The sequence below is a fragment of the Doryrhamphus excisus genome, linkage group LG17 (assembly GCF_037039965.1).
Source record: "Doryrhamphus excisus strain RoL-2023G ecotype Guam linkage group LG17, RoL_Dexc_Guam_v1.1, whole genome shotgun sequence".
Classification (NCBI taxonomy): Eukaryota; Metazoa; Chordata; class Actinopteri; order Syngnathiformes; family Syngnathidae; genus Doryrhamphus; species Doryrhamphus excisus.
Genome location: NC_136373.1, coordinates 1,376,568 through 1,402,018, shown reverse-complemented (window position 1 = coordinate 1,402,018; position 25,451 = coordinate 1,376,568). Strand labels below are relative to the sequence as shown.

Here is a 25,451-nt window from a genome sequence, read left to right as displayed (position 1 = left end):
ATGTCCCTCTGATGTACTTGTTCCTGATCCTATCTATCCTGGTCACTCCCAATGAGCATCCTCATCTAATATAATCATACATAATAATATAATATCATAATAATAATATCATTTATAATAATATTGTCAATCTCTAAACATATAGATATTGAATATAATCAAATATAATAATATAATATCATAATAATAATATCATATATATTAATATTATCAATCTCTAAACATGTAATGTCCGTCTGATGTACTTGTTCCTGATCCTATCTATCCTGGTCACTCCCAATGAGCATACTCATCTAATATAATCATATATAATAATATAATATATATTATAATAATAATATCATATATAATAATATAATCAATCTCTAAACATATAGAGATTGAATATAATCAAATATAATATATGATATAATAATAATAGCATATATAATAATATAATCAATCTCTAAACATGTAATGTCCCTCTGATGTTCCTAATCCTATCTATCCTGGTCATTCCCAATGAGCATCCTCATCTAATATAATCATATATAATAATATAATATATACTATAATAATAATAATATCATATATAATAATATAATAAATCTCTGAACATATAGATATTGAATATAATCAAATATAATAATATCATATATGATATAATAATAATGTCATATATAATAATATAATCAATCTCTAAACATGTAATGTCCCTCTGATGTACTTGTTCCTGATCCTATCTATCCTGGTCACTCCCAATGAGCATCCTCATCTCTGCTACCTCCAGTTCTGCTTCCTATCTTTTCCTCTCTAGACCAAACAACACTGGTTTCACCACACTTTTGTGTTTCTAAAGGGTTTCTAAAAGCTGGTTTTGGGAAAAAGGTGGGTGGGAGCTCATGATGGAGCGTTCCACTCTCAACAGGCCTCTTAGTGCCTTTTGGCGATGGTTTCGCTCTCCTAATTTGGCCCTTGAGAGGTGCTTGAAGGCTTGCTATTTGTACTTTAGAGCAGTTGTAGGCTGCATTTACGGCACGTGGATAGTCGGGGCTGAGATGGTAATAACGGCAATTTCGGAAGCGGAGGAAGGGAGGGAAATAGAAAGGATAGAGGGGAGTCCAAATCACCGACAGCTTAAATGCAGATTTCTGTTTGTCGGAGTCAGTGTCGTTGTCAGGTGGCTGTTCAGCACTGTTCTCTGATTGGTTTAGCGCTTACGGAAGTAGCACAACATTTTTTTTTTTTTACCAATAAAGGCCTTCTAGTGTGGAAAATACGGTAATTTGGATACACTCATACCACTGTCACGGATATGCTTTCTGTGCCAAGTTCTCCAAATTCTCAAGCCATGGAGTCACACTGTGTCTTATCACTAGCCTCATTCATGAGTCAGATATGAGTCACGCTAGCAAGCCTGCACCCATTAGTATGTAACGTTATTTGGCCTTAAAGTTGACATTAATAGCCATGTTATATATTAAGGTATATATGTGTCATCGACAAGTGTTCAGCGTGACATCCTGTTGGACCCCAAGCTTTTTTATTTTATATTTGAATTTTTTTCACGCAAACAGCCTCATACGGCGATGCCGTGGGGCAGGATATCCCCTCTATGTGTTATACGCTTCCTCTGCTTCACATACAACATCCTACCTCCTTTTGTCCTCTTCCTCCGCTTCTAAGTTTATGTAAAATCTGCATCCTTGTTCTGCATTTAGAGTCACACGTATCGGATTTCTGTCATTTCACTTTTCGCTTCTACACTCTCAGATCACGCTGATCGCATAGTTACACACAGAGTGGAGTGGGTGAAAGTGACGCCATGCCATCTGCATCTTTGCATAGCATCTGGAAGTTGATTTGGACCCTTTTTTTTTTGGCTGCAAAAGCCAAATTATTCTGCGAGAGTCATGTCATATTTTGCGTGTAATTAAAAAATATTGTAAGTCTGCATTGGTAATGGTAATGGTTTTATTTCATTTGAACATGCATCAGATTACAATTGAGTGCATCCCATAATCAGTTCCCAGTTCCACATGTCCAAAAGGAGTAGGAAGAAGCAAAGCTTATTAAATCCTACCACTCCATCTGGTACTTTTACAATCAGTAACTGTTACATTTGTTCACTTCCTGCTTTCCATAATACAGTTTAACAGGGTTAAATTTGTCATTAACAAATGTTTTGACATGAATTTAATTTAATTTAATTTAATTTAATTTAATTTAATTTAATTTAATTTAATTTAATTTAATTTAATTTAATTTAATTTAATTTAATTTAATTTAATTTAATTTAATTTAATTTAATTTGGTTTGGTTTGGTTTGGTTTGGTTTGGTTTGGTTTGGGTTACTTTACTTTACTTTTGGTTTACTTTACTTTACTTTACTTTACTTTACTTTACTTTACTTTACTTTACTTTACTTTACTTTACTTTACTTTACTTTACTTTACTTTACTTTACTTTACTTTACTTTACTTTTAGTAAAGTAGCATTATGAATTATCCTTACTGACCTTTTTTTGCAGTACATTTAGCGAGTGAAGATTGCTTTTATAGTTATTATCCCATATTTCCACACAATAAGTAAGATATGGTAGAACCAGAGAGCAATAAAGAGTGTGGAGTGATTTCTGATTGAGAACAAATTTTTTGCTTTGTTCGATACTGAAATATTTCTGGCCACCTTATGTTATTATATATGTATATATGTAATACGAGGTTTCCAGCTCATATTTCTATTTTTAATAATGTTGTTAACCAAAGGTGCAAAAGTTTGAAATTTTTTGAGCGCCAGATGCAGACATCTATCCATTCATCCTTATATCGCTATACTTAAAGTGGCTTTATTGTGAGCGTGTTTGGAAGTATTTTCCTTCAGTCTGAGCCAGTTTGCCAGTGTTTTCAGCTGGTGGTCGGCCCTCAAATGCCACACACAAATCCCCCGACCGATCTGCTAAAAACGTGTGTGAGATCAGCCATGAATGCAAAGTCTAATAACACCGGGCCCTGGCATCCGTCAGCTTCTCTGATGTCAAGCCAGATCGCTCGGGTATAAGTAGCGCACAATGCACAGGCACGGTGCTGTGTGCGCTAAGTAGAAAAAGAGTGTATGTTTACATCCGCTGTATATTAAAGTGATTAGGCGCTGGAGTCGGGGAGAGCGCTGGAACAAACAAGTAGCTGTGTGTCGCCAAAACACACACGTGTGGTCCAGAACATCCGTGTGTGTCTTTGCCCTCCTGTACCCGTACAGACCAGCCTTGTAGGCGACCATTCTCGTTACTAACCCTCATCAGAAAGGTACAGGAGCTGATGTACGGAACCTATTATCATACCTATTATCATACTAAATATAATTGTAGGCTATTGTTTAATTCTGTTGATGATTGAATTATTTTGGAATAGTAAACATCAGAATGTTCTGAGTAGAACCGATACAAAGTCAAGCTCAGTCCCGTACGGAGACAGGATGCATAAAGTCAACTGCAGATAGTTTTATTGATCGACGCGTTGGGTATAATGACTTTAAGTAAAGGCTTATGCTTTGTCATCACTATTATCACTAATGGGATCGCTGGGGTTCCCTTAGGAGTTTTTGAAGCTGTGGTGGTGGGCTGCATGTATAGTCGACATCCACTGCTGGATGGCTGTGGCAGGGTTATTATTATTATTACCGTATTTTTTGGATTATAAGTCACACTTTTTTTCATAGGTTGGCTGTTCCTGGGACTTATACTCCAGAGCGACTTATAAATGAAAAAAATGTTTTATTGTGTTTATTTTACATAAACACTGGACACCTTTTCTGTTCATGTTTATTTTTTGTGCAGCTGAATAAGCATTTTGTTAGCATATAGCTTAAAAATCTTCAAAAAATTATGCATTTTTGTTCTTGTGTGACTTATACTCCGGAGCGACTTATAGTCCAGAAAATACGGTATATATGTATAATGTATTTTCCGGACTATAAGTCGCAGTTTTTTTCATAGGTTGGCTGTTTCTGCGACTTATAAATGAAAAAAATTGTTTATGTTTATTTTTGGTGTAGCTGAATAAGCATTGTGTTAGCATATCTTACACTTATTTAGCCTGTTCTCTATTATTTTATTGTTCCAAGAGGACGTAATGTCTGTTTTGGTCAAGTAGTTTGGAAAATAAATTACCCTCAAAAAATAGGACTTATACTCCAGTGCGACTTATGTATGTTTTTTTTCTACCGAATTATGCATTTTTGTTCTTGTGCGACTTATACTCCGGAGCGACTTATAGTCCAGAAAATACAGTATATATGTATAATGTATTTTCCGGACTATAAGTCGCAGTTTTTTTCATAGGTTGGCTGTTCCTGTGACTTATACTCCAGAGCAACTAAAAAATGAAAAAACTGTTAATGTTACATAAACACTGGACACCTTTTCTGTTCATGTTTATTTTTTGTGTAGCTGAATAAGCATTGTGTTAGCATATCTTACACTTATTTAGCCTGTTCTCTATTATTTTATTGTTAGAACTTGACTTCCAAAAAATGCGACTTATACTCCAGTGCGACTTCATTTATTAATTCATTCATTTTCTACCACTTTTCCTCACGAGGGTAGTGGGGGTTGCTGGAGTCTATCCCAGCTGTCTTCGAGCGAGAAGCGGGGTACATCCTGGACTGGTTGCCAGCCAATCACAGGGCACATATAGACAAACAACCATTCACACTCACATTCATACCTATGGACAATTTGGAGTCGCTAATTAACCTAGCATGTTTTTGGAATTTGGAGTACCCGGAAAAAAACATGCAAACTCCACACAGAGATAGCCGAGGGTGGAATTGAACCCTGGAATTGAACCACTCGACCACCGTGCAGCCCCTTAGTGCGACTTATGTATGTTTTTTTTTACTAATTATGCATTTTTGGCCTTGTGCGACTTATATTTCGGAGCGACTTATAGTCCAGAAAAATACAAAAAATATTTGTTTTTATTTACTGTCGGTACACCCTGAAAAATCTATCTAATCATATCTCAACCTAGCCAATATATCGAAAGTCCAAGACGAGATTTTTCTTACCAGAAGCAAAGTATCTCCATGATGGGATGTCCAGTGTGATGAAGGAACATCATTGAATCTGCAGGACCACAACTTAATCCCTGGATGGGGCCTTCTCAGGCCTTGTCTCATCGATGTGACACATTTGGAGAAACGCACACACACACACACACACACACACACACACATTGAAGAGACCGAAATATCTCCACCGACACCCACACAAGACTTGTTTTAAACCAGCACGTTATCACCATGGCTGTTCTTGAGAGTCGGATGAGCTCGCCCAGTCGTAGCTTAATGGGCCTGTGCAGCTACTGTAGTGGATGTGGACGGCTGTGGATTTGGAGGACGGACGGACAGACAGGAAGGCAGGAAATGGAGATGAGTGGATTGTTGATGTGATGCAGGTGGTGCTTCTGGAGATGATTTCGGGGTCTGACGGCTGCTACTTAAAGCTAAATTACAGCTATAGAGTATTGGTATAGTCTTCTGATAAAAATATGAAAATTGAACATAATCACGGCACAGCGGTCAAGTGGTTAGCGCGCAGACCTCACAGCTAGGAGACCAGGGTTCAATTCCACTCTCGGCCATCTCTGTGTAGGAGTTTGAATGTTCTCCCCGTGCATGCGTGGGTTTTCTCCGGGTACTCCGATTTCTTCCCACATTCCAAAAACATGCTAGGTTAATTAGCGACTCCAAATTGTCCATAGGTATGAATGTGAGTGTGAATGGTTGTTTGTCTATATGTGCCTTGTGATTGGCTGATTGGCGACCAGTCCAGGGTGTACCCCGCCTCTCGCTTGAAGACAGCTGGGATAGGCTCCAGCACCCCCGCGACCCTCGTGAGTAAAAGCGGTAGAAAATGAATGAATGAATGAATGAAGATAATCACGGGTGGGCTTCCTGTGGTTAACACACTTAACAAAATCTGCATGTGTATATCCATAAGTGGGCAAATGTGATTATGAGGGATTAGACGTGCAAGCGTGCGCGGTCGGGGTAGGGGGGGGTCTTTGCAATATATGACATTGGGGGGGGGGTCATTATTACAGTCACAAATTTATCATCAGATTATCGACTGGATGTGATAGAAAATAAGCTGTGTTGTTTCTAGCTTAATTTAGATGCCGGTAATATTTGCATATCTGTGGTTTGAGAGCGAGAGAGCGAGAGAGCGAGTGTGAGAGGGGAGGGATAAGGAGGGAGGGATGAATCAGCCAGTGGGAGGAGGACAGAGCAGCGAGACAACAAGAAAGAAGGGAACCAGAGCAGAGGATGGAGAAGGCGGGTGAATGAGCCAGCGGGGGTAGGTTTCGTAAATGGCCAAGTAAAGGACAAGCAGAGGGAGGAGAGACCGAGGAGGGGGGGGGTGGTGTCGCCGCTCTTGCGACTCTTTCTCCTGTCGGTAGCAGGAAGGGGATGCAGAGCAGAAAGGGAAGCAGAGGAGAAAGCGGACCATCAGCACTGCGTTTTGTTCCCGGAGCTCTATTGTCGTCTGTGACGTTCTTGTATCGGACAGACGTCTGCACGTCCGTGGATTGCGAGATGTAAGTAAGGAACGTTTGGAAATCCGTCGTTGTCAACCGAGGGTGTCGCTCAGCAGGGTGTCCGCAAAACCGAAAGATCATAGTCTTTAGTCACATCGTTTATTTTATTCTTCTCGCGTGTATCAGAGCATGCTCCTGTCGTTTGGCTCTCCGCAGGAGGGATGCTGGAGGCTAACGTGGCTAACATCGTCATGACAGCAAAGTCAAGAGACCCGGACCTCAGGACTCCCGCTGTCTCCAACCAGAATTCTCCATCCCAGTCCATGGCCTCGAGGAAACCCCCTGCAAAACCATCTTCTCTACCCCAGGGACCCCCACGTCCCTCCAGGTCGGAGCTGAAAGTCTACCGACCGACGACCGGCTCCATTCCCATTCCGGTCCCGAATCCATCCAAGCTCCGCAAGCAGCGTTCACTCGGTAATTTATGTGTGCTCACCGACGCCGAGAAGAAACTGCACCTGTCCCAGACTCCCAGGTGGAATGACGACTGCGGTCAGTCTGGTGCCGGCACCAACAAAGCAGGGAAGACCAAAACAATTCAGGATCTGAACGGGAAATCATCGTTATCCAGAACACTTTCAAAGTCCGAACAGTCCCTTTTCCAGGGAAAACCTAAACCTTTTAACTCACAATCTGTGACGTCAAATTTGGGCAAGCCGAGTCGAATCCCAGCACCGGGAAAACCACGTGGCCCTTTTGCCGAGGTCAAGCCTATCAGCAAGACCTCTGAGATTGGTCCGATTCCAGGACCAGGACTTACTGAACACACAGTTAAGAACAATGCTACACCGGGTACCGTGGACAATGAGAAGAAAGAAAGATCTGCTCCGGTTTTGAACCAGGACAAGAAAGAAAGGAACGCGGTAGAGGAAGAAGAGGATAAGAACTTTTTGAAGGTGGACCCGGAGTTAGTGGTGACAGTTCTGGGGGACCTGGAGCAGCTCTTGTTCAGCCAAATACTCGGTGAGTCCACTATTTTCTATAGGCGTACTACGCATGGGGTCAAGCACGAGACCAAGTTATTGGTTGCTATTCTGCGGTTCTGCGCACAATACAAAGATGGACGCCATCGCTATGTAGAAATCCCTGCAAACGACGCACTTTGAGAAGATGTTTTACGTCGTTTTCAATTCCGATTTTTACCACTTACCACTTTGGTCCATACCTATGGACAATTTGGCCACATTGACCTGGATGCGTGTATACATGGAGTACACTCAGTACCTCCTAAATAAAACAACTACATATGTCAGGCTCTCGTCACAGCGCCCAACATATTTAGCCCCCCCCCCCCCCCCCCCCCGCAACTCCCTCGCACCGTCACGCCCTCCCTCCCCACCACGCCTCCGTGTCAATTCATCTCCAGGCTATACTGACAGATGGTCACCAACTAGCCGCCGCCCCCCGATCTTACCCTCTACCTCCTGCTGTCGTGTCACCGCCAGCAATGTTTGCGAGGAAAGACGGGGAATGTAATGCGAGTGGGAGGTGCTACAATGGGCAGGTACTTAGCACGCAACCACACACACAATGACATAAAGCACATTCAGCCATCCCACACAAATTTATTTTAATTTTTGCAAAATGTGAGGAAAATTGCAATGCATAATGTTAATTAAAATGTGCATTATTTTATGTAACATGATGACATTATTTGTCTGTGTCCTGCTATTATTGTTAGCTCTTATTACTCACCCACTTCACATAATCCCACAAAATCCCAGCTTGTGTAACCTCCTGCAGCCTCCTTGCACCTGAGGTTCCACCGAGGTTTGACCTTGCTCCATGTTAAAGTCCTGGCCACACCTATGGATGCTAACAATGTAGAGAGAGGAGAGAAAGCAGGAAGTAAATGGTGGCGGTAACACGGACATTGTACTTTTTATTGTGTGTAGCTGATCAATAGGAGTCAACAACTCAATACAAAGGGCAGAAAATTAGCATAATTAGCATTTTCAAGCTGGGTAAATGAATGAAAATACAAATATATAAGGCATTCTAAAGACGTGATATGAAGTGTAATACAATATCTTTAAGAAGCCGGGGAAGTCAGCTGCCTATAGTTTTAATTTTTTAATTTTTTAATATTTAATTTTTTTTATTATTTATTTTTTGGGATTTTTTGGATTTTTTAATTTTTAATTGTTTAATGTTTTATTTTTTCAGTTTTTAATTTTTTTTATTTTATTTTATTGTATTATTTTTTTAATATATATTTAATCATAAACTTCAATTACAAAACAGTATAAAACAGTATAAGCAGAATTACAGGAACGTAAAAGTGCAATTCTATAGAACAATATCAACATAAATAAGAAAAAGTAAATAACAAAGAAAGGAGTGTGCGAGTGATATTGCTTGAAAATAAAATAATAAATAAATAAAATAAATAATAAATAATAAAAACAATAGAAAACATGTCACTTAAGCTTGTTCTTCATATGAATTGTTTCATAGAACGTTCTCCAATTTATGAAAGGGTTTTGAATATCAGCTTCAGTGATTCATATAATATTTTCAGTTCAGAAGAAAACCGGTCAATATTTGGCTTACGTGACATCACTCTGGATTTATGAATATGGAATTTTCCTAATAAACAAAGAAATTTCACAGCATTCTGCAAATCTTTATGAAGGTTACATTGCAGAAACAAGACCGTTTCCATTTCGATGTCAATGAGTGTATTGAAAGACATAAGGGCTAGATGTGAGCTAGCTAACAATGCACACCATTGGCACACACTTATTTCGACTATGAAGCATTGCCAGGAGTCAGTAAGATTTTTTAATTTTTTGACTTTTTTAATTTTTAAATTTTTTTATTTATTTTTTTATTATTTATTTATTTATTTTTTATTTTATTTTAATTTTTAATTTTTTTTTAAATATATATTTTATTACAAACTTCAATTACAAAACAGTATAAAACCGTACAAGCAGAATGACTTAATTCTGTTAATTGCTTAACTTTATCTTGACCTTAGCCTGTAGTCATTTCCTGTTAGCTTGCGGCGTTGGAATGGGTTGCTCAGTTCTGCACGCATCTTGTGATGCATAAACTATGACAAATATCCTTTCCAGACAAGCCCTTACCAATAAACGTCATGGCTAGCAACTTCCCGAGTATCCAGCTGTCACATACTGTATATAACGCCGGATAATGCATTGGCTAACCTTTACGTTACCTAGAAAATGAATGATTGGCATAATTTTTATAAAATGTTACAATGGCTGCTGGCCAATGAAAAGAATTTAAACCTCAGATGTCTTCTTTTAATGACACCTCGGGGTCCCATCCGGCAACCTTAATGAGGTGTGTGTGAGAGGGTAACCCCCCCGCCCAAAGCAGTTTCTTTCTCAGCACGGGGGGCCTCCGCGGGTTACAGAGGATCCGTTCCAAGACTCTGCAAGCGCTCGGATTAGTCTGCATAAAGATTATGGAAAGATTTGACTAATCACAGATCTATGATGCTGAAAAAGGCCATCAAGTTTAAAGTGAATTACAGATTAAATCCTTAATTCCTAAAGGACATCTGTTTGGATGGAGTTTTGGGTTTTAGGTGGAATTTGACTTTACAAAGGATCACATGGAAGATACTGTTTAGGTTAAAAGATTAGAAGTGTTTAATTTCACTGTCGGATGAGTCTGTGAACGTGAATCGGGATCTGTGCGCACTCACTGGTTGCTAAATGCTAAATATGAATAATAGTCAAAGACAATGGAGTGACACACAAATGTCTCTGAAGGTCGCCGTAAATGCCAACGTGTGTGTCCTGCATCCTCGGCAGCTGCCTGCAGAACAATAAACCCTTCAGAGAAATTAAAACACACACACGCGCCGAGTACAGAAACAGGAAATGACACACTTTCTTGCTTATACTAATCCCCGTTATTACACTCAGTGTGTCAAGTCAAGGAGGCTACCTTCAGGACAGGACAGGACAGTCACGGTCTCGTCAAGGAGGTAGTGACATGCCGAATACAAAAATTCCGAATTTCGGTCCTTCCTACTCCTGCGAGGTAACGACAGACGGCGTTCTGTCACCACTCCGAAAACAAAGAAGATATTTATGGGTCACAATTGGGCCCATACACAATATGAATGCATGCGTCATATCGTACAAGTCCTGCCAGAGGTTGTGTATTCTGTGTGTGTGTGTGTGTGTGTTTACAATGCATTGTAGTGTGTGTGTGTGTGTGTGTGTGTGTGTTTACAATGCATTGTAGTGTGTGTGTGTGTGGAGCCATTGCATTAATGCTGTCTGCTTCCTGCCATCCTCCTACAAAATTATATTAGTGCACTTCTTGTTTTTGTCTCATCAGCACTTGCACAACACACACACAAGTACTGTATGTACTGTATATATATATACATATATACAGTCATTAATATTTCATTCATTAATTTTCTACCGCTTTTTCCTCACAAGGGTCGCGGGGGTGCTGGAGCCTATCCCAGCTGTCTTCAGGCGAGAGGCGGGGTACACCCTGGACTGGTGGCCAGCCAATCACAAGGCACATATAGACAAACAACCATTCACACTCACATTCATACCTATGGACAATTTGGAGTTGCTAATTAACCTAGCATGTTTTTAGAATGCGGGAGGAATCCGGAGTAGACCGAGAGTGGAATTGAACCCTGGTCTCCTATCTGTGAGGTCTGCGCGCTAACCACTCGACCGCCGTGCCGCCTGTAGTAATATTATATGGTGATATTTGACAAAAGAACTATTAATGGGGCGGCACGGTGGCCGAGTGGTTAGCGAGCAGACCTCACAGCTAAGAGACCAGGGTTCAATTCCACCCTCTGTGTGGAGTTTGCATGTTCTCCCCGTGCATGCGCGGGTTTTCTCCGGGTACTCCGGTTTCCTCCCACATTCCAAAAACATGCTAGGTTAATTAGCGACTCCAAATTGTCCATAGGTATGAATGTGAGTGTGAATGGTTGTTTGTCTATATGTGCCCTGTGATTGGCTGGCGACCAGTCTCACTTCCAAAGACAGCTGGGATAGGCTCCAGTACCCCCCCGCGACCCTCGTAGAAAATGAATGAATGAATGAATATTACTACATAACCCTTGAGGGCTCTTTAAAGGGGACCTATTACAGTACGCTCATTTTTGTATTGAGTTGTGGACTCCTAAAGAGCAGCTACACACAATAACCCGCACAGAAAACGTTTTAGATTTTCCAGAATCTGCACCTATTCCAGCTTTATTTCCAAAACGGTCTACTTCAATTTATTTCAGTTTAGTTCAGTTGCGTTCTCGTTGACTCATATTGAAATTCGGAAACATTTAAGTGTGACAAATAAGAAATCAGCAATGCATTTTTCCACAGCGCTGTATGTAGGCCACACTGTGATGAATTCTTTGTATTCACTCTCACTCTGTTCTATTTGTGTATTTGTCTTATGATGGCTCTCAGATAAAAGCGTCCATTGTGGTTGGATGCTTGGTGTGCTGTATCCGAGATTCATGTTATGATGGTAGCGTGATTGGCAAACATCAAATATATCATATTTCATTCTTAGATGGCATGTCAATTAAGTTTTGTTAACAAGAGAACCTATTATGCTCATTTTTTGACCCTTTGTATTGAATTGTGGACTCCTATAGAGCAGGTACACACAATAACCCGCACTGAAAACCTTTGAGATTTTTCAGAATCTGCATCTATTCCAGCTGTATTTCCTCGGATTTGTGATTCCCACTCAAATTGTTTTAATTTAAACTACGAACCCCACTTTCTAATTTCGTGGGTATAGGAGTTCATAATAAATGAACGATATTTGGAGAGTTAATTGAAAAGTGTTTAGGAGCTAACGGCAGCTAGAGACCCCTGACTTACCGTGTATGAACTCAAGAGTGGTAAGGTAGCAACGCTAGTGCGGTGGCGCGCTAGCAACCTCGCTTGCCTGAGTAAGAGCACTCATTGTCGGACACACTTTGTCAGCGGTGCCGTTGGTCCGGTGGAGCTCAGAAGCCAAACGTTTCTGAAATTAATACACCTTTCCCGGTGATAGCACGCTGCTTTTCGCTCCAGTCTCATTTTAGCGGATATTTCACCTTCATGTTCGCAAAAACTGTCTCGTGTGAAATATTGTTGACATATAAAAATATTTTTCTCTAGATGGGAATCACCAAATATAATAACTTTTGCCTGAGCTTGTTTCGTGAACAGAGTAGCAGAGCTTAAGGGAGGGCATAGAGCTTATCTGGCTTACAGCCACACCCATATAAAAGTCTCTCTGTGACATCACAAAGGGGCAGTTTTACCACACCTTCTGAAACCGAGCGTTTTGAGTCATCCCAAACTTCTTTCACGTTTCACTTTAAAATGCATAAACCTCATTTACTGAAACTTTGGTATCGTTTTACACGAGAATACAACATTCTAACTACGTTTAGAAGTCAGAAAAGTGGAAAAAAACAAGGGTTGACTTTCTTTCTGCTTAAGGAGGTCAACATTTTTTATCATCTCAAACGTTTTCATCGTTCTTAATAACTTTTAAGCAGATAAGGCTGAGGTTAAGGCGATACAGCACGTTTATTTATGTGTGTACATTTGCACTTTGTCCAGCATGTAGTGCCAGGTCTGAGCTGGAAGGATTAAAAAGACGTTTTGTAGGTCTTATGGTAGTTCTAAATTCACCACCATGCCTTCAATCTGTCAAGTCCGTCAAGCGTGCGTTTTAAGTGTTTTTGCCAAAAAGACGGTTGGCACGTTGCGTATTTATCAGCGTAAGAGGCTCTCCAGGAATGACCGTATCAAACTGTGAGTTGGGTTGATCTGTTGATTTCATCTGAATTTTACCCTGATTTTACCCCCGAAACAACGAGGAAATATTTTAGTCACGGTTCAAAAATATTGTCGATGAAATTCTTACCCGATTTTAAATGGATTAGGGATTTGAATGGATGAGCTGCCCCTTTTTCCAAACTGAGTGCCTCAGTATAATTTTCTGAAACATGTGCACCGTCCCTAACGGTTTTGTCATGGGAAGTTAGCTGTTCTCAAATGCTACTCACAGAGGAAATATTGTGGTGTAGTCATGGATTCCACGTGATGCTGGTAGGCTCCAAGGTTGGGATATCTACTGTCGCTCCATCTGGGTGAAACAGTGGACCCTTTTATATGTTTGTGTTTGCATGTGTGTGTGTGTGTGTTTATGCAAGGAGGTGGATGCTCATTGGGTGCATTCTTGTCTGTTTGTCCGGGGTTCCTGAATTCCTCAAGGTTTTGGATGTTGAGGGCTGACATGTGTCTTCAACATTGCGTGGAAGTTGGGAAAGGTTTTGCATTGCCAGTCTGGTGAACTTTGGCCTCCCCCAAGGCTGCCGTTTGTCACTGATTCTGTTCATAATTTTCCTTAAATCCTTAAATATGAGCTAGCTAACAATGCATACCATTGGCACAACACCTATTTCGACTATGAAGCATTGCCAGGAGTAAATCGAGCCTGGTTCTGGTGAACGTTGGCCTCCCCCAAGGCTGCTGTTTGTCACTGATTGTGTTCATAATTTTCATGAACAGAATTTCTAGGCGCAGCCGAAGTGTCGAGGGAGTCCAGTTCGGTGGCGTTAGGATCTCATCTCTGCTCTTTGCGGATGATATGGCAAAAATCACAAGTGAATCCTTAAATATGAGCTAGCTAACAATGCACACCATTGGCACAACACCTATTTCGACTATGAAGCATTGCCAGGAGTAAATCGAGCCTGGTTCTGGTGAATGTTGGCCTCCCCCAAGGCTGCTGTTTGTCACTGATTCTGTTCATAATGTTCATGAACAGAATTTCTAGGCGCAGCCGAAGTGTCGAGGGAGTCCGGTTCGGTGGCGTTAGGATCTCATCTCTGCTCTTTGCGGATGATATGGCAAAAATCACAAGTGAATCCTTAAATATGAGCTAGCTAACAATGCACACCATTGGCACAACACCTATTTCGACTATGAAGCATTGCCAGGAGTAAGTCGAGCCTGGTTCTGCTGAACGTTGGCCTCCGCCAAGGCTGCTATTTGTCACTGATTCTGTTCAGAATTTTCATGAACAGAATTTCTAGGCGCAGCCGAGGCGTCGAAGGAGTCTGGTTCGGTGGCCTTAGAATCTCAGCTCTGTTCTTTGCGAATGATATCACAATCAATGAAATCACAAGTGAATCCTTAAATATGAGCTAGCTAACAATGCACACCATTGGCACAACACCTATTTCGACTAATGAAACCCTGTAATAAAACCTCTCAGTCCGGTCTACCAGATTTCCTTAGTCCCATTTCTCCTGCTAATATGCTCCATAGCAGCAAGCCAAGCGCTCCTGTGCTAATTCCTAAGTGATGCGCTAGCTCAGCACTTATTGTGGTATCTGTTGTGGTATCGCTGCCCGGGAAAACACACACAAAACACAAACTGTAAATAAACTGCTGCATTGCTCAGCACAGCAGGACGCTTTGCCATCCAATAATAATAATATTACAGCGTAATTGGGAGTGAGACAAATGTCATCATGCACTTTGGTGGATTTTAAGAGCTTTTTGGTTTATTCTACAGTGGGCCAAAGTGCAATCAGGGGGCTTATCCTGATTATTTATTGTCATTATATTATCCAAGGGTAGCATAGACAGCAATTTGACAAACTATGATAGAGTCAAGCCGCAAAATTTAAAGTCAAAGTACTACTGTATATTTCAGGGTATATTTGCGTGTGGTTTTAACAGTTTGATTGTACCTAAAATGTCTAAAAATATTTTTTTGTGTGTGTGTGTGTGTGTGTGTGGTGGGGGGGGGTGCTTACTTGCACCACTGCAGACCCAGAATCCCAGAGGAAGAAGACGGTGCAAAATGTTTTGGACCTGCGACAAAACCTGGAGGAAACCATGACCAGCCTGAGAGGGGTGCCACTGAGCCACAGGTTGGAAACACACACAATAACAAAAAAAAAAAAAAAAAGTAATAACACTGTAAGCATTCATTCGGAAAAGCGGTTGGAAATTCTAAAGCGTTATTCGCAGTGTTCCAGATTTGGGCGTGGTTCTCACCTGCATGAAATCTTAGGAGTTTTCCAAAAAAGAAAGCTTTTATGTTGTCGTTTTGTGCCTACTCTGGTCTCCCACAGCGGGATTAGCCGACTTCAAAGCCAACCCTGCAGATGCAGGATCATGACACACAAAACACGCAATAATACTTTGATTATGCATGCGTACTTCTCCTTTTTTTCATCGACTCGTTGAGCTTCAGGAAGTCAGCATGTCTGTAGGTTTGCGGCCTCTCGCTCTATCTCTCTTTGCCCCTCAGTGGGAGTTCCCTGCATGAAGAGCAAATAAGCAGATGCTTCCCTGTGGGAATACATTTTTTTGCTAGTACTACAATAACCTTGTATCGCTTTTCCGTCTCCCTGAAAACATTCTACAACCTGTCCAGTTAGAAGGATGTATGTGCAAAAAGGCTTTCAGTGGTGGATTGTTCTGGCAAGAGGAAAAACATTTCACCAATATTTTTTAATTTTCTTATTTAGGTTTTTATTTTTAGGTTTTATTTTTTTATTTTTTTATTTTATTTTTTTTCATTTTTTTATTTTATTTTTTTTCATTTTTTTATTTTTTTATTTTTAATTTTTTTAATATAAATATTTAATATTAATTAATTAATTTATTTATTTAATATTTAATATTTAATATTTAATATTTAATATTTAATATTTAATATTTAATATTTAATATTTAATATTTAATATTTAATATTTAATATTTAATATTTAATATTTAATATTTAATATTTAATATTTTTAACCAATTTTTTGTTTTCTATATACAGTACAGACCTGATCAGAATCTCAAGACCAGTTGAAAAATTGCTAGAATACGCGTAATGAGGTTTTAAAGGGGACCTATTATGTTCCTTTGTATTGCCTTGTGGACTCCTATAGAGCAGCTACACACAATAACCAGTACAGAAAGCATTCTAGTTCTTCCAGAATCTGCGCCTATTCAGCTGTATTTCTTTGGATTTTGAAAATTTTGAAAAGTCTGTTTTAATGTATTCCGCCCACGGCCCGCCTCCAGGCACGCCCACTCCGCTGTGGTTAGAAACATTGGAATCAGGTAGGGAATCCGGAACTCCAACCACTTGTGCGTCATGGTGGCGTCTTTAGGAATTGTAAACAAATGCGCCTTTGCCATACGAGGCATTGCTAACAAGTAAACACCTACTATTCCAGGGTGGGCAGGGCCGCCCTCTGTGACATCACAAAGGGGCAGTTTAACCACGCCTTCTGAAACAGAGTGTTTTGATTCATCCCAAACTTTTTTTTAGGACTCACTATCTGAAACTTTGGCATGGTTTAACGCGAGAATACAACATTCTTACTACATTTAGGTCCGAAAAATGAATACTAATAATAATTTGACGGCTTTAAGGTGGTGCATTTATTGTGCGGAACATATTCATTCCATCCCTCATTTTCATTTCTCATTCCTTAGCTGCATGGAGGGGACCGTGTGCTATGACAGTGACGAAGCTGCTGCGTTTTCCATTTCCAGTCTATCGAATCGATCCTCCCCCCTGTCATGGCGTCACGGTCAAGCAAGCCCGCGTCTCCAGGCTGGCGACGCCCCATCCACGGTGGTCAACACCCCATCGGACCTTCCGCTGCGCATCAGCCATACCGCCCGCGTCCACCTCATTGAAGCTCTGGACGACTCGGATCCGTCGCTGCTGAAAGGAGATTACCTCAACAACAGTGACCTCGGTGGGACCAGCCCAAATGAGGATGATGAAGATGATGTCGATATTGATGATCTGGCAAATGGGTGAGTTGTATTCTCCTCGTTATGGCCTCAAGAGTACCAAACGACATGCTGTGTCAACTTCCAGAATCAACCAAATCCATTTTTCCTATAAGATATTATGTGATTCCTATTAATCAATTCCAAAAAGTCAAAAATGTTAACATAAATCATGTTTTTATAGCTTTACAATGATAATTTGACATGCCTAAAACAATTTGAAATGCGTATAAATACACATGCATTTAGAATGAAAGGGCTAAACCAGGGGTGGGCCTCATTGATTTAACCAAATTGACCAAATAATCTCCTATATGTGCTTGTGTCCCTTTTTTTCAGGCGCACTTTGTAAACAACAGACCACATCAAATAATAAAATTCATAAAAAACAGCTACTTTAACCGTCAAAAGGTTGGCTGAAGCCGTGATGCCAGGTTATATGTTTAAAGTTTAAATGAGACACTTTGGAAAAGAACGAGCGGGCCGTATTCAAACACTTGGCGTGCCGGATGTGGCCCCCGGGCCGTAGTTTGCACACCCCTGGGCTAAACGAAGTGGTAGATTTGTTTTTGCGTTCTACCATAAAGTCATTGTAAAACAGGCATGCTTCTACAATATAGGAATGTTTTTAATTTTCAGTCGTGATTAAGTTAATTTCCAAACATAAGCTGCTTTAACTGGCCACAACATTAGGTACACTTGCGTTGCAGCACGAGAGCGGCATCAAGCAGTCCGCATGCATGGCTGACATATGCGCGGAAACACCGCAGTATGCGCTTTGCAATCTTAAACTTGTTTCATAACGTACGCGGTGCATTTCACAACACAGCGGGCACGATTGTGCATCAGTCACTTACGGTGTTTTGGGCACGATTGTGCATCAGTCACTTACGGTTTTTTGGGCACGATTGTGCATCAGTCACTTACGGTGTTTTGGGCACGATTGTGCATCAGTCACTTACGGTGTTTTGGGCACAATTGTGCATCAGTCACTTACGGTTTTTTGGGCACGATTGTGCATCAGTCACTTACGGTGTTTTGGGCACGATTGTGCATCAGTCACTTACGGTGTTTTGGGCACGATTGTGCATCAGTCACTTACGGTGTTTTGGGTTGTTTTTTTTGTCTGCTTGCTTCGGCTGCTTGTAGTATTGAATGCGGTGCTTTTGAAAAAAAATACAGGCACAGCTCATTAAAAATAATTAAAGAATAAAGTCTCAGGGATCACTTACACACACACAGTACACATATACGTAGCTGAATAATAAACAATACATACTATAGAAACGGATTAATCCATGTTAATTTCAGAATTAATTAATTTCACACATATTTGCAATTACTGATTCATCATAATTAATTAATTTGATTACAATTTTTCATTATTTCATATCCCTAGTTTTTACTGAAAATAACTACAAATGTGGGCGGCACGGCGGTCGAGTGGTTAGCGCGCAGACCTCACAGCTAGGAGACCAGGGTTCAATTCCACCCTCGTTTGCATGTTCTCCCCATGCATGCGTGGGTTTTCTCCGGGTACTCCGGTTTCCTCCCACATTCCAAAAAACATGCTAGGTTAATTAGCCACTCCAAATTGTCCATAGGTATGAATGTGAGTGTGAATGGTTGTTTGTCTATATGTGCCTTGTGAATGGCTGGCGACCAGTCCAGGGTGTACCCCGCCTCTCACCCGAAGACAGCTGGGATAGGTTCCAGCACCCCCCCCACCCCCACCCGCGACCCTCGTGAGGAAAAGAGGTAGAAAATGAATGAATGAATGAACTACAAATGTCCCATTTTCAGTTTTCAATAGCATGCAGTAGCTCCATTGTGCCACTAGAGGGCGGTGCTGTTTCAGTTTTTGTCCTCTTGACAATTTCTGACTTCATTTATGCTTCTTGGGCTCATGTTTTATTGCACAGCCTCATCTATTATTCACAAAGGCTCTTCTCTGGTCATGTAGAGGTCACAGCTACGTACAGTATGCATCACAACAGTACATGTACATAGCAATCGAGGTACTACATGGAGAGGAAAATGTGATTGTGCAGTACAGCAAAGGTGGAATTTGAGTCACATCTGCGTGACTAAGTTGACATACAGTATAAGTATACCGTATCCTGTGTGTGTTTGTTTATGGTGACTGTACAACGACCCGTCTGACCCACAGACACTCACACCGACTGAGTCAGGGACCCCTCAAGTCGCTTATCCATTTCCTGTCTGCTGAGTTCCATTTCCATCTGGAAGCAAAGCCTCGCTGACACACATATCGTTTTCACCGTGAAGCAGCAATCCGGGGATCACAAGGAGGTCATTCCATTGAGTGTGTGAGTGGGGTTAATGTACAACACCGTGGAGGTGTGGTCCATTGTGATTGGTGGGTCTTTGTCTCCATATCTGTTCACCGGTGAGGAATTCTGACATCTGTGAGTGCGTCACATAAATCATGGATTGGGAAAGGTTCCTGGCTTTGTTGAACAAAATAGTTGAAACATCGTTTGTCATGTCTGGAACTGTGGAGACCGATCTAATCCAGTGTTGGGATTATGTGGGCCATTTAATGCACAGGTCAGATTCTTAGCAGGAGACAAGCAAAGAAAGATGAGCAAATGGGTATGTAATGGTAATGGTAATGGTAATGGTAATGGTAATGGTAATGGTTTTATTTCATTTGAACATGCATCAGATTCCAATTGAGTGCATCCCATAATCAGTTCCCAGTTCCACATGTCCAAAAGGAGTAGGAAGAAGCAAAGCTTATTAAATCCTACCCCTCCATCTGGTACTTTACAATCACTAACTGTTACATTTGTTCACTTCCTGCTTTCCATAATACCGTTTAAGGTTGTTTTTTGTTTTTTTTAATAATGCACCTCGTACCGAAGTACCGAGGTGATATGACCATACAATGACATAATGGGTACCACAGTAACTGTCATAGTACACTTACATGTACAACTGTCATGTACATTACAAATAGTACATTTGTTCACTTCCTGCTTTCCATAATACAGTTTAAGTTTTTTTTGTTTGTTTTTTGATTTTTTTTTGTTCTGCACCGAAGTACGAGGTAACTGTTACATTTGTTCACTTCCTGTTTTCATAATACATTTTTTTTAATTTTTTTAAATTTTTTTATTTTTTGTCCCGTGCCGAAGTACGAGGTGATATGACCATACAATGACATTATGTGTACCAATGTGTACCAGTATCTGTCCATATAGTATAACACTATAACCATAGTATCTGTCCATATAGTATAACACTATAACCATAGTATCTGTCCATATAGTATAACACTATAACCATAGTAACTGTCCATATAGTATAACACTATAACCATAGTATCTGTCCATATAGTATAACACTATAACCATAGTAACTGTCCATATAGTATAACACTATAACCATAGTATCTGTCCATATAGTATAACACTATAACCATAGTAACTGTCCATATAGTATAACACTATAACCATAGTATCTGTCCATATAGTATAACACTATAACCATAGTATCTGTCCATATAGTTACTATGGTACACATAATGTCATTGTATGGTCATATCACCTCGTATTTCGGTATGGGACAAAAAATTGAAAAAATCAAAATTAAAAAAAACAACAAAAAAAACTATTATGGAAAGCAGGAAGTGAACAAATGTAACAGTTACTGATTGTAATGTGGTTTTGGTTTGTAAAAAGACATCTGGGCCTCATCTGGCCTTGTGAGTACCAATTATTGATCGGCTTTGTTTGCGTCTTGGTAATAATGATCTTAACATGCACAAACACACGCGTGTCCATGACTGCTTGACCATGCGGTTTGTTTTCCGCCCTGCTGGACGTACGCTATTTGCTCTCTGCTTGGTTGATTCCTGAGTCAGACCAAGGTTGCCATGGTTATTTTATCAAACAAATCGGTTCAGCGCATCGGTCTTGTGAATTATGAATTAGTCACGTGACACAGGACACACACACAAATGTCAGAGAAGCTTCCTGTAATGTTTTTTTTTTTGATGGTGAAAGTGTATGTCACGTGAAGGAGCCTCTGTCATCGCCGTGGTTACCGCTGCCACCATTACCGTTAGTATTAAGTGTTATTGTTTTTCTGTAAAATAAAAAAAAAAGCAGAAGTGAGCTCTTCTGCTTTCGCTATAACAGTACAGGAAACTGAAAGACATAACGAGGGGATTGATTATTTTGTAACGACGTGCATTGTACTTCAATGTCAGTACCTACCTGCTCCTCTCCAGACCTTGCCAGCTTCAGCTTCAGCTTCTGCTCAGCGTAGCATATAATCAATTACTAGCCGTGTCAATACAGCAGCATCCCTTCTATGTCTGTTTTTTATTATTATCTTTTTAGACCAGTGAACGCCTCTTAAACAAGTCACAACAAACACTACAATGATAATACCCTAATTGCACATTCAGCAGCTTATCTTGTTTCGTCATCGATGATGTAACTGGCAACCTCACGTTAATTAGACATTAATCCGTGTGTCAAAGAAAGCAATACAGATACACACGTACACATACAGTACACACACAAGTATTAACATAACATATGGGGATGCTAGTAGAGGATTTGCTATCCCGGAATCCCCCATCCTGACACCTCCTTTGTTAGTGAGAATCCTCTTATACTCTATCAACAAGAGAACCTTCCGGCGACTTTATTCATTTCATTCATTCATTCTACCGGGTGCTGGAGCCTATCCCAGCTGTCTTCAGGCGAGAGGCTGGGGAACACCCTGGACTGGTGGCCAGCCAATCACAGGGCACACATACGACCTGTATTACCTTGATATTATCCTGTAGTACCTTGGTATTATTCTGTATTACCTTGATATTATCCTGTACTACCTTGGTATTATTCTGTGTTACCTTGATATTATGCTGTAGTACCTTGGTATTATTTTGTATTACCTTGGTATTATTCTGTGTTACCTTGGTATTATCCTGTAGTACCTTGGTATTATCCTGTATTACCTTGGTATTTTCCTGTAGTACCTTGTTATTATTCTGTAGTACCTTGGTATTATTCTGTATTACCTTGGTATTATCCTGTAGTACCTTGGTATTATCCTGTAGTACCTTGGTATTATTCTGTATCACCTTGGCATTATCCTTTAGTACCTTGGTGTTATTCTGTATTACCTTGGTATTATCCTGTAGTACCTTGGTAGTATCCTGTAGCACCTTGGTATTATCCTGTATTACCTTGGTATTATTCTGTATTACCTTGGTATTATCCTGTAGTACCTTGGTATTATTCTGTATTACCTTGGTATTATCCTGTAGTACCTTGGTATTATTCTGTATTACCTTGGTATTATCCTGTAGTACCTTGGTATTATTCTGTATTACCTTGGTATTATCCTGTAGTACCTTGGTATTATTCTGCATTACCTTGGTATTATCCTGTAGTACCTTGGTATTATCCTGTTGTACCTTGGTATTATCCTGTAGTACATTGGTATTATCCTGTAGTACCGTGGTATTATCCTGTATTGCCTTGGTATTATCCTGTTGTATCTTGGTATTATGCTGTATTACCTTGGTATTATCCTGTAGTACCTTGGTATTATCCTGTATTACCTTGATATTATCCTGTAGTACCTTGGTATTATTCTGTATTACCTTGGTATTATCCTGTATTACCTTGGTATTATTCTGTAGTGCCTTGGTATTATCCTGTAGAACCTTGGTGTTATCCTGTATTACCTTGGTATTATTCTGTATTACCTTGGTATTATTCTGTATTACCTTGGTATTATCCTGCATTACCTTGGTATTATTCTGTAGTGCCTTGGTATTATCCTGTAGAACCTTGGTGTTATCCTGTATTACCTTGGTATTATTCTGTATTACCTTGGTATTATCCTGTATTACCTTGGTATTATCCTGTATTACCTTGGTATTATTCTGTAGTACCTTGATATCTTTGCACATCTTTCCCCCCTATGATTCTCGACCTTGTCACAGATCTCACAGAAGCTCCGCTTGAGGTTGTCAATCTGCGGTCTTAGATCTTTATTGTGATATTTCCTGATGTAGTACATCCAGTTTCTCTTATTATTCTTTCAAGGCACCATATATTATCAAATATATAATCACATCCTTCTTATTCAGCAGCATATTTGGCAAGTTTTTGATTGTGGACCCCGATTTCCACAGCTGGTATCATATAGCGTTCTTGCTAGGCAGCCATTTTTAACTTTCGCAGTTAACCAGTTAGCTTAACATGCTAGTAACTTGTTTATTCGACTAGCTTTCTTGTCAGAAGATGCTTGGTGTCCAGAAGCGACCATTTGAAACACATCCACCAAGGATTTGTCAGGGGGGGCATCGAATGAAATAAGCGCTGTCGAGGAAACAATCTGGTTAATTCCTTCAAAGACCGGTTCCCGCGGTAAAAGCCAGGTCGCCCCCACCTCACAGACACACACGGTTGCATTCATGCAGTACTTCTACATCCATACCGAGTACTTGCTTAGCTTCTCTAAAGGGGGTAAATGAACAAAAGGGTGTGACGGGGATTTGTAATGCGCATAACAATCCACCTTGCTTAACCATCACCCCCCGCCCCCCCCGAAGTCCACTCCCACTGTGTCATTCTCTACAGTTGTTTTGAGATTCTCCATGCACATTTTTTTTTTACCACTCTCCCGCCATTCTCCCTTCCTGTTCTCATTACACCATCAATTAATCTCACCCTGGCCTGGGAGCTTTACGACTCCCGACTGGCATTATTTTCCATGGAGACGTAGGCAAGACGAGGAGCCGGAATAATCTGCTGAGTCATCTTTGACTTCATTTGTGGACTGTTTTTCTTCGTCTTTGTCTCTAAATACAAGGCAGGTTTCTCAGTAATTACTGTATTATTCTCAGTAGACAATAGTGTTATATTGTAGTATATAGTATATTGTTATGTAGTAGAAATAGTGTTATATATAATAATAGTGAAGACTCTAAAGCCTGATTAAAAACCTATTGTTGTTCCGGTCGCTTAACTTCAATTAACCTTGCAATTATTCATTTAATTATATTTCGACATGCTGGCTGGGATAGGCTCCAGCACCCATGTGACCCTCTTGAGGATAAGCGGTAGAAAATGAATGAATGCTGATGAATTCCTAATGCATATATTGTAAAAACATATAAATACTTTTTAGATTTTCCAGAATCTGCACCCATTCCTGCTGTATTTCCTTTAGTTTGTGCTTCCTTCCTTTTCATGTGTTCCACCCAGGGCCCACTTCACTGTAATCGGTCACACGCCCAAAGTGCTTCTTAACTATGACCCATATAAGGAAGTCCGCCCCTCTGTGACATCACAAAGGGCCAGTTTTACCACACCTTTTGAAACCGAGCGTTTTGAGCCATGGTTTAACACGAGAATACGACATTCTAACTACTTGTATAGGTCAGAAAAGTGGTTGGTTGTTCCCCTTTGAAACAACCAAGTAATGCGTTTAGTGTGGAGCTTGTTTTTGTCTCACGGGAAAGTGGAAATTACGTCCATCGGGGAGATACTATTGTTAATAATAAATAATAATAATAAATTTAATTTATAACGCACTTTACATTAAATGAATGATCTCAAAGTGCAACAGTTACAATAAAAAAATTAAAATTAAAAATAAGAGTTTACAGCAAGTATCACAATAACAGAATAAGAACATCTAAAATAAGAAGAGCAGTGGAGTTGTTGTCATTATACTAATTGTCTTTTTGTCCAAACACTATTTGTGTGTTTGGGACATATTTTTTTTTCGAAGTACTCGAATTATTCGAATAATCATTGCAGGTATAATAATAATAATAATATTACTAAAATATTTGGATAGCCGCAGCCCGTGATGGATAGCAATGACAACATCCATGATGGTCCCGCTTTGTTCCTGACACAGTGGTGTCGTGTTGCTGTAGTTTGTCTTCAAGCTGTATTTACAAAAGTATATTGATGTACTTTCTACTGCACTACTTTGTTTAGCTAGGCTATGTGTCTTTTCCCCTCCACGCCAGATGTTTCCTGTGATGCACCGTTTCGTTTTTTTTTTTTTCTCGCTCTTTGAATGT

The 25,451-nt window shown here is 40.1% G+C and overlaps 1 protein-coding gene across 5 annotated transcripts in view; it reads left to right on the top strand.

Annotated features, from left to right (window-relative positions):
* The first annotated feature begins 6,435 nt into the window (after positions 1-6,435).
* The window catches only part of LOC131136692 (neuron navigator 1-like), a 53,342-nt gene continuing 34,326 nt past the window's right edge, over positions 6,436-25,451 (top strand). For all 5 annotated transcript variants that reach the window (XM_078798261.1, XM_078798259.1, XM_078798262.1 and 2 more), the window contains exons 1-4: positions 6,436-6,578; positions 6,735-7,541; positions 15,387-15,489; positions 17,057-17,386. In XM_078798261.1, the coding sequence (XP_078654387.1) occupies positions 6,740-7,541; positions 15,387-15,489; positions 17,057-17,386 (1,235 nt within the window). In that variant the 5' untranslated portion in view covers positions 6,436-6,578; positions 6,735-6,739. The remainder of the gene's footprint in view (positions 6,579-6,734; positions 7,542-15,386; positions 15,490-17,056; positions 17,387-25,451) is intronic.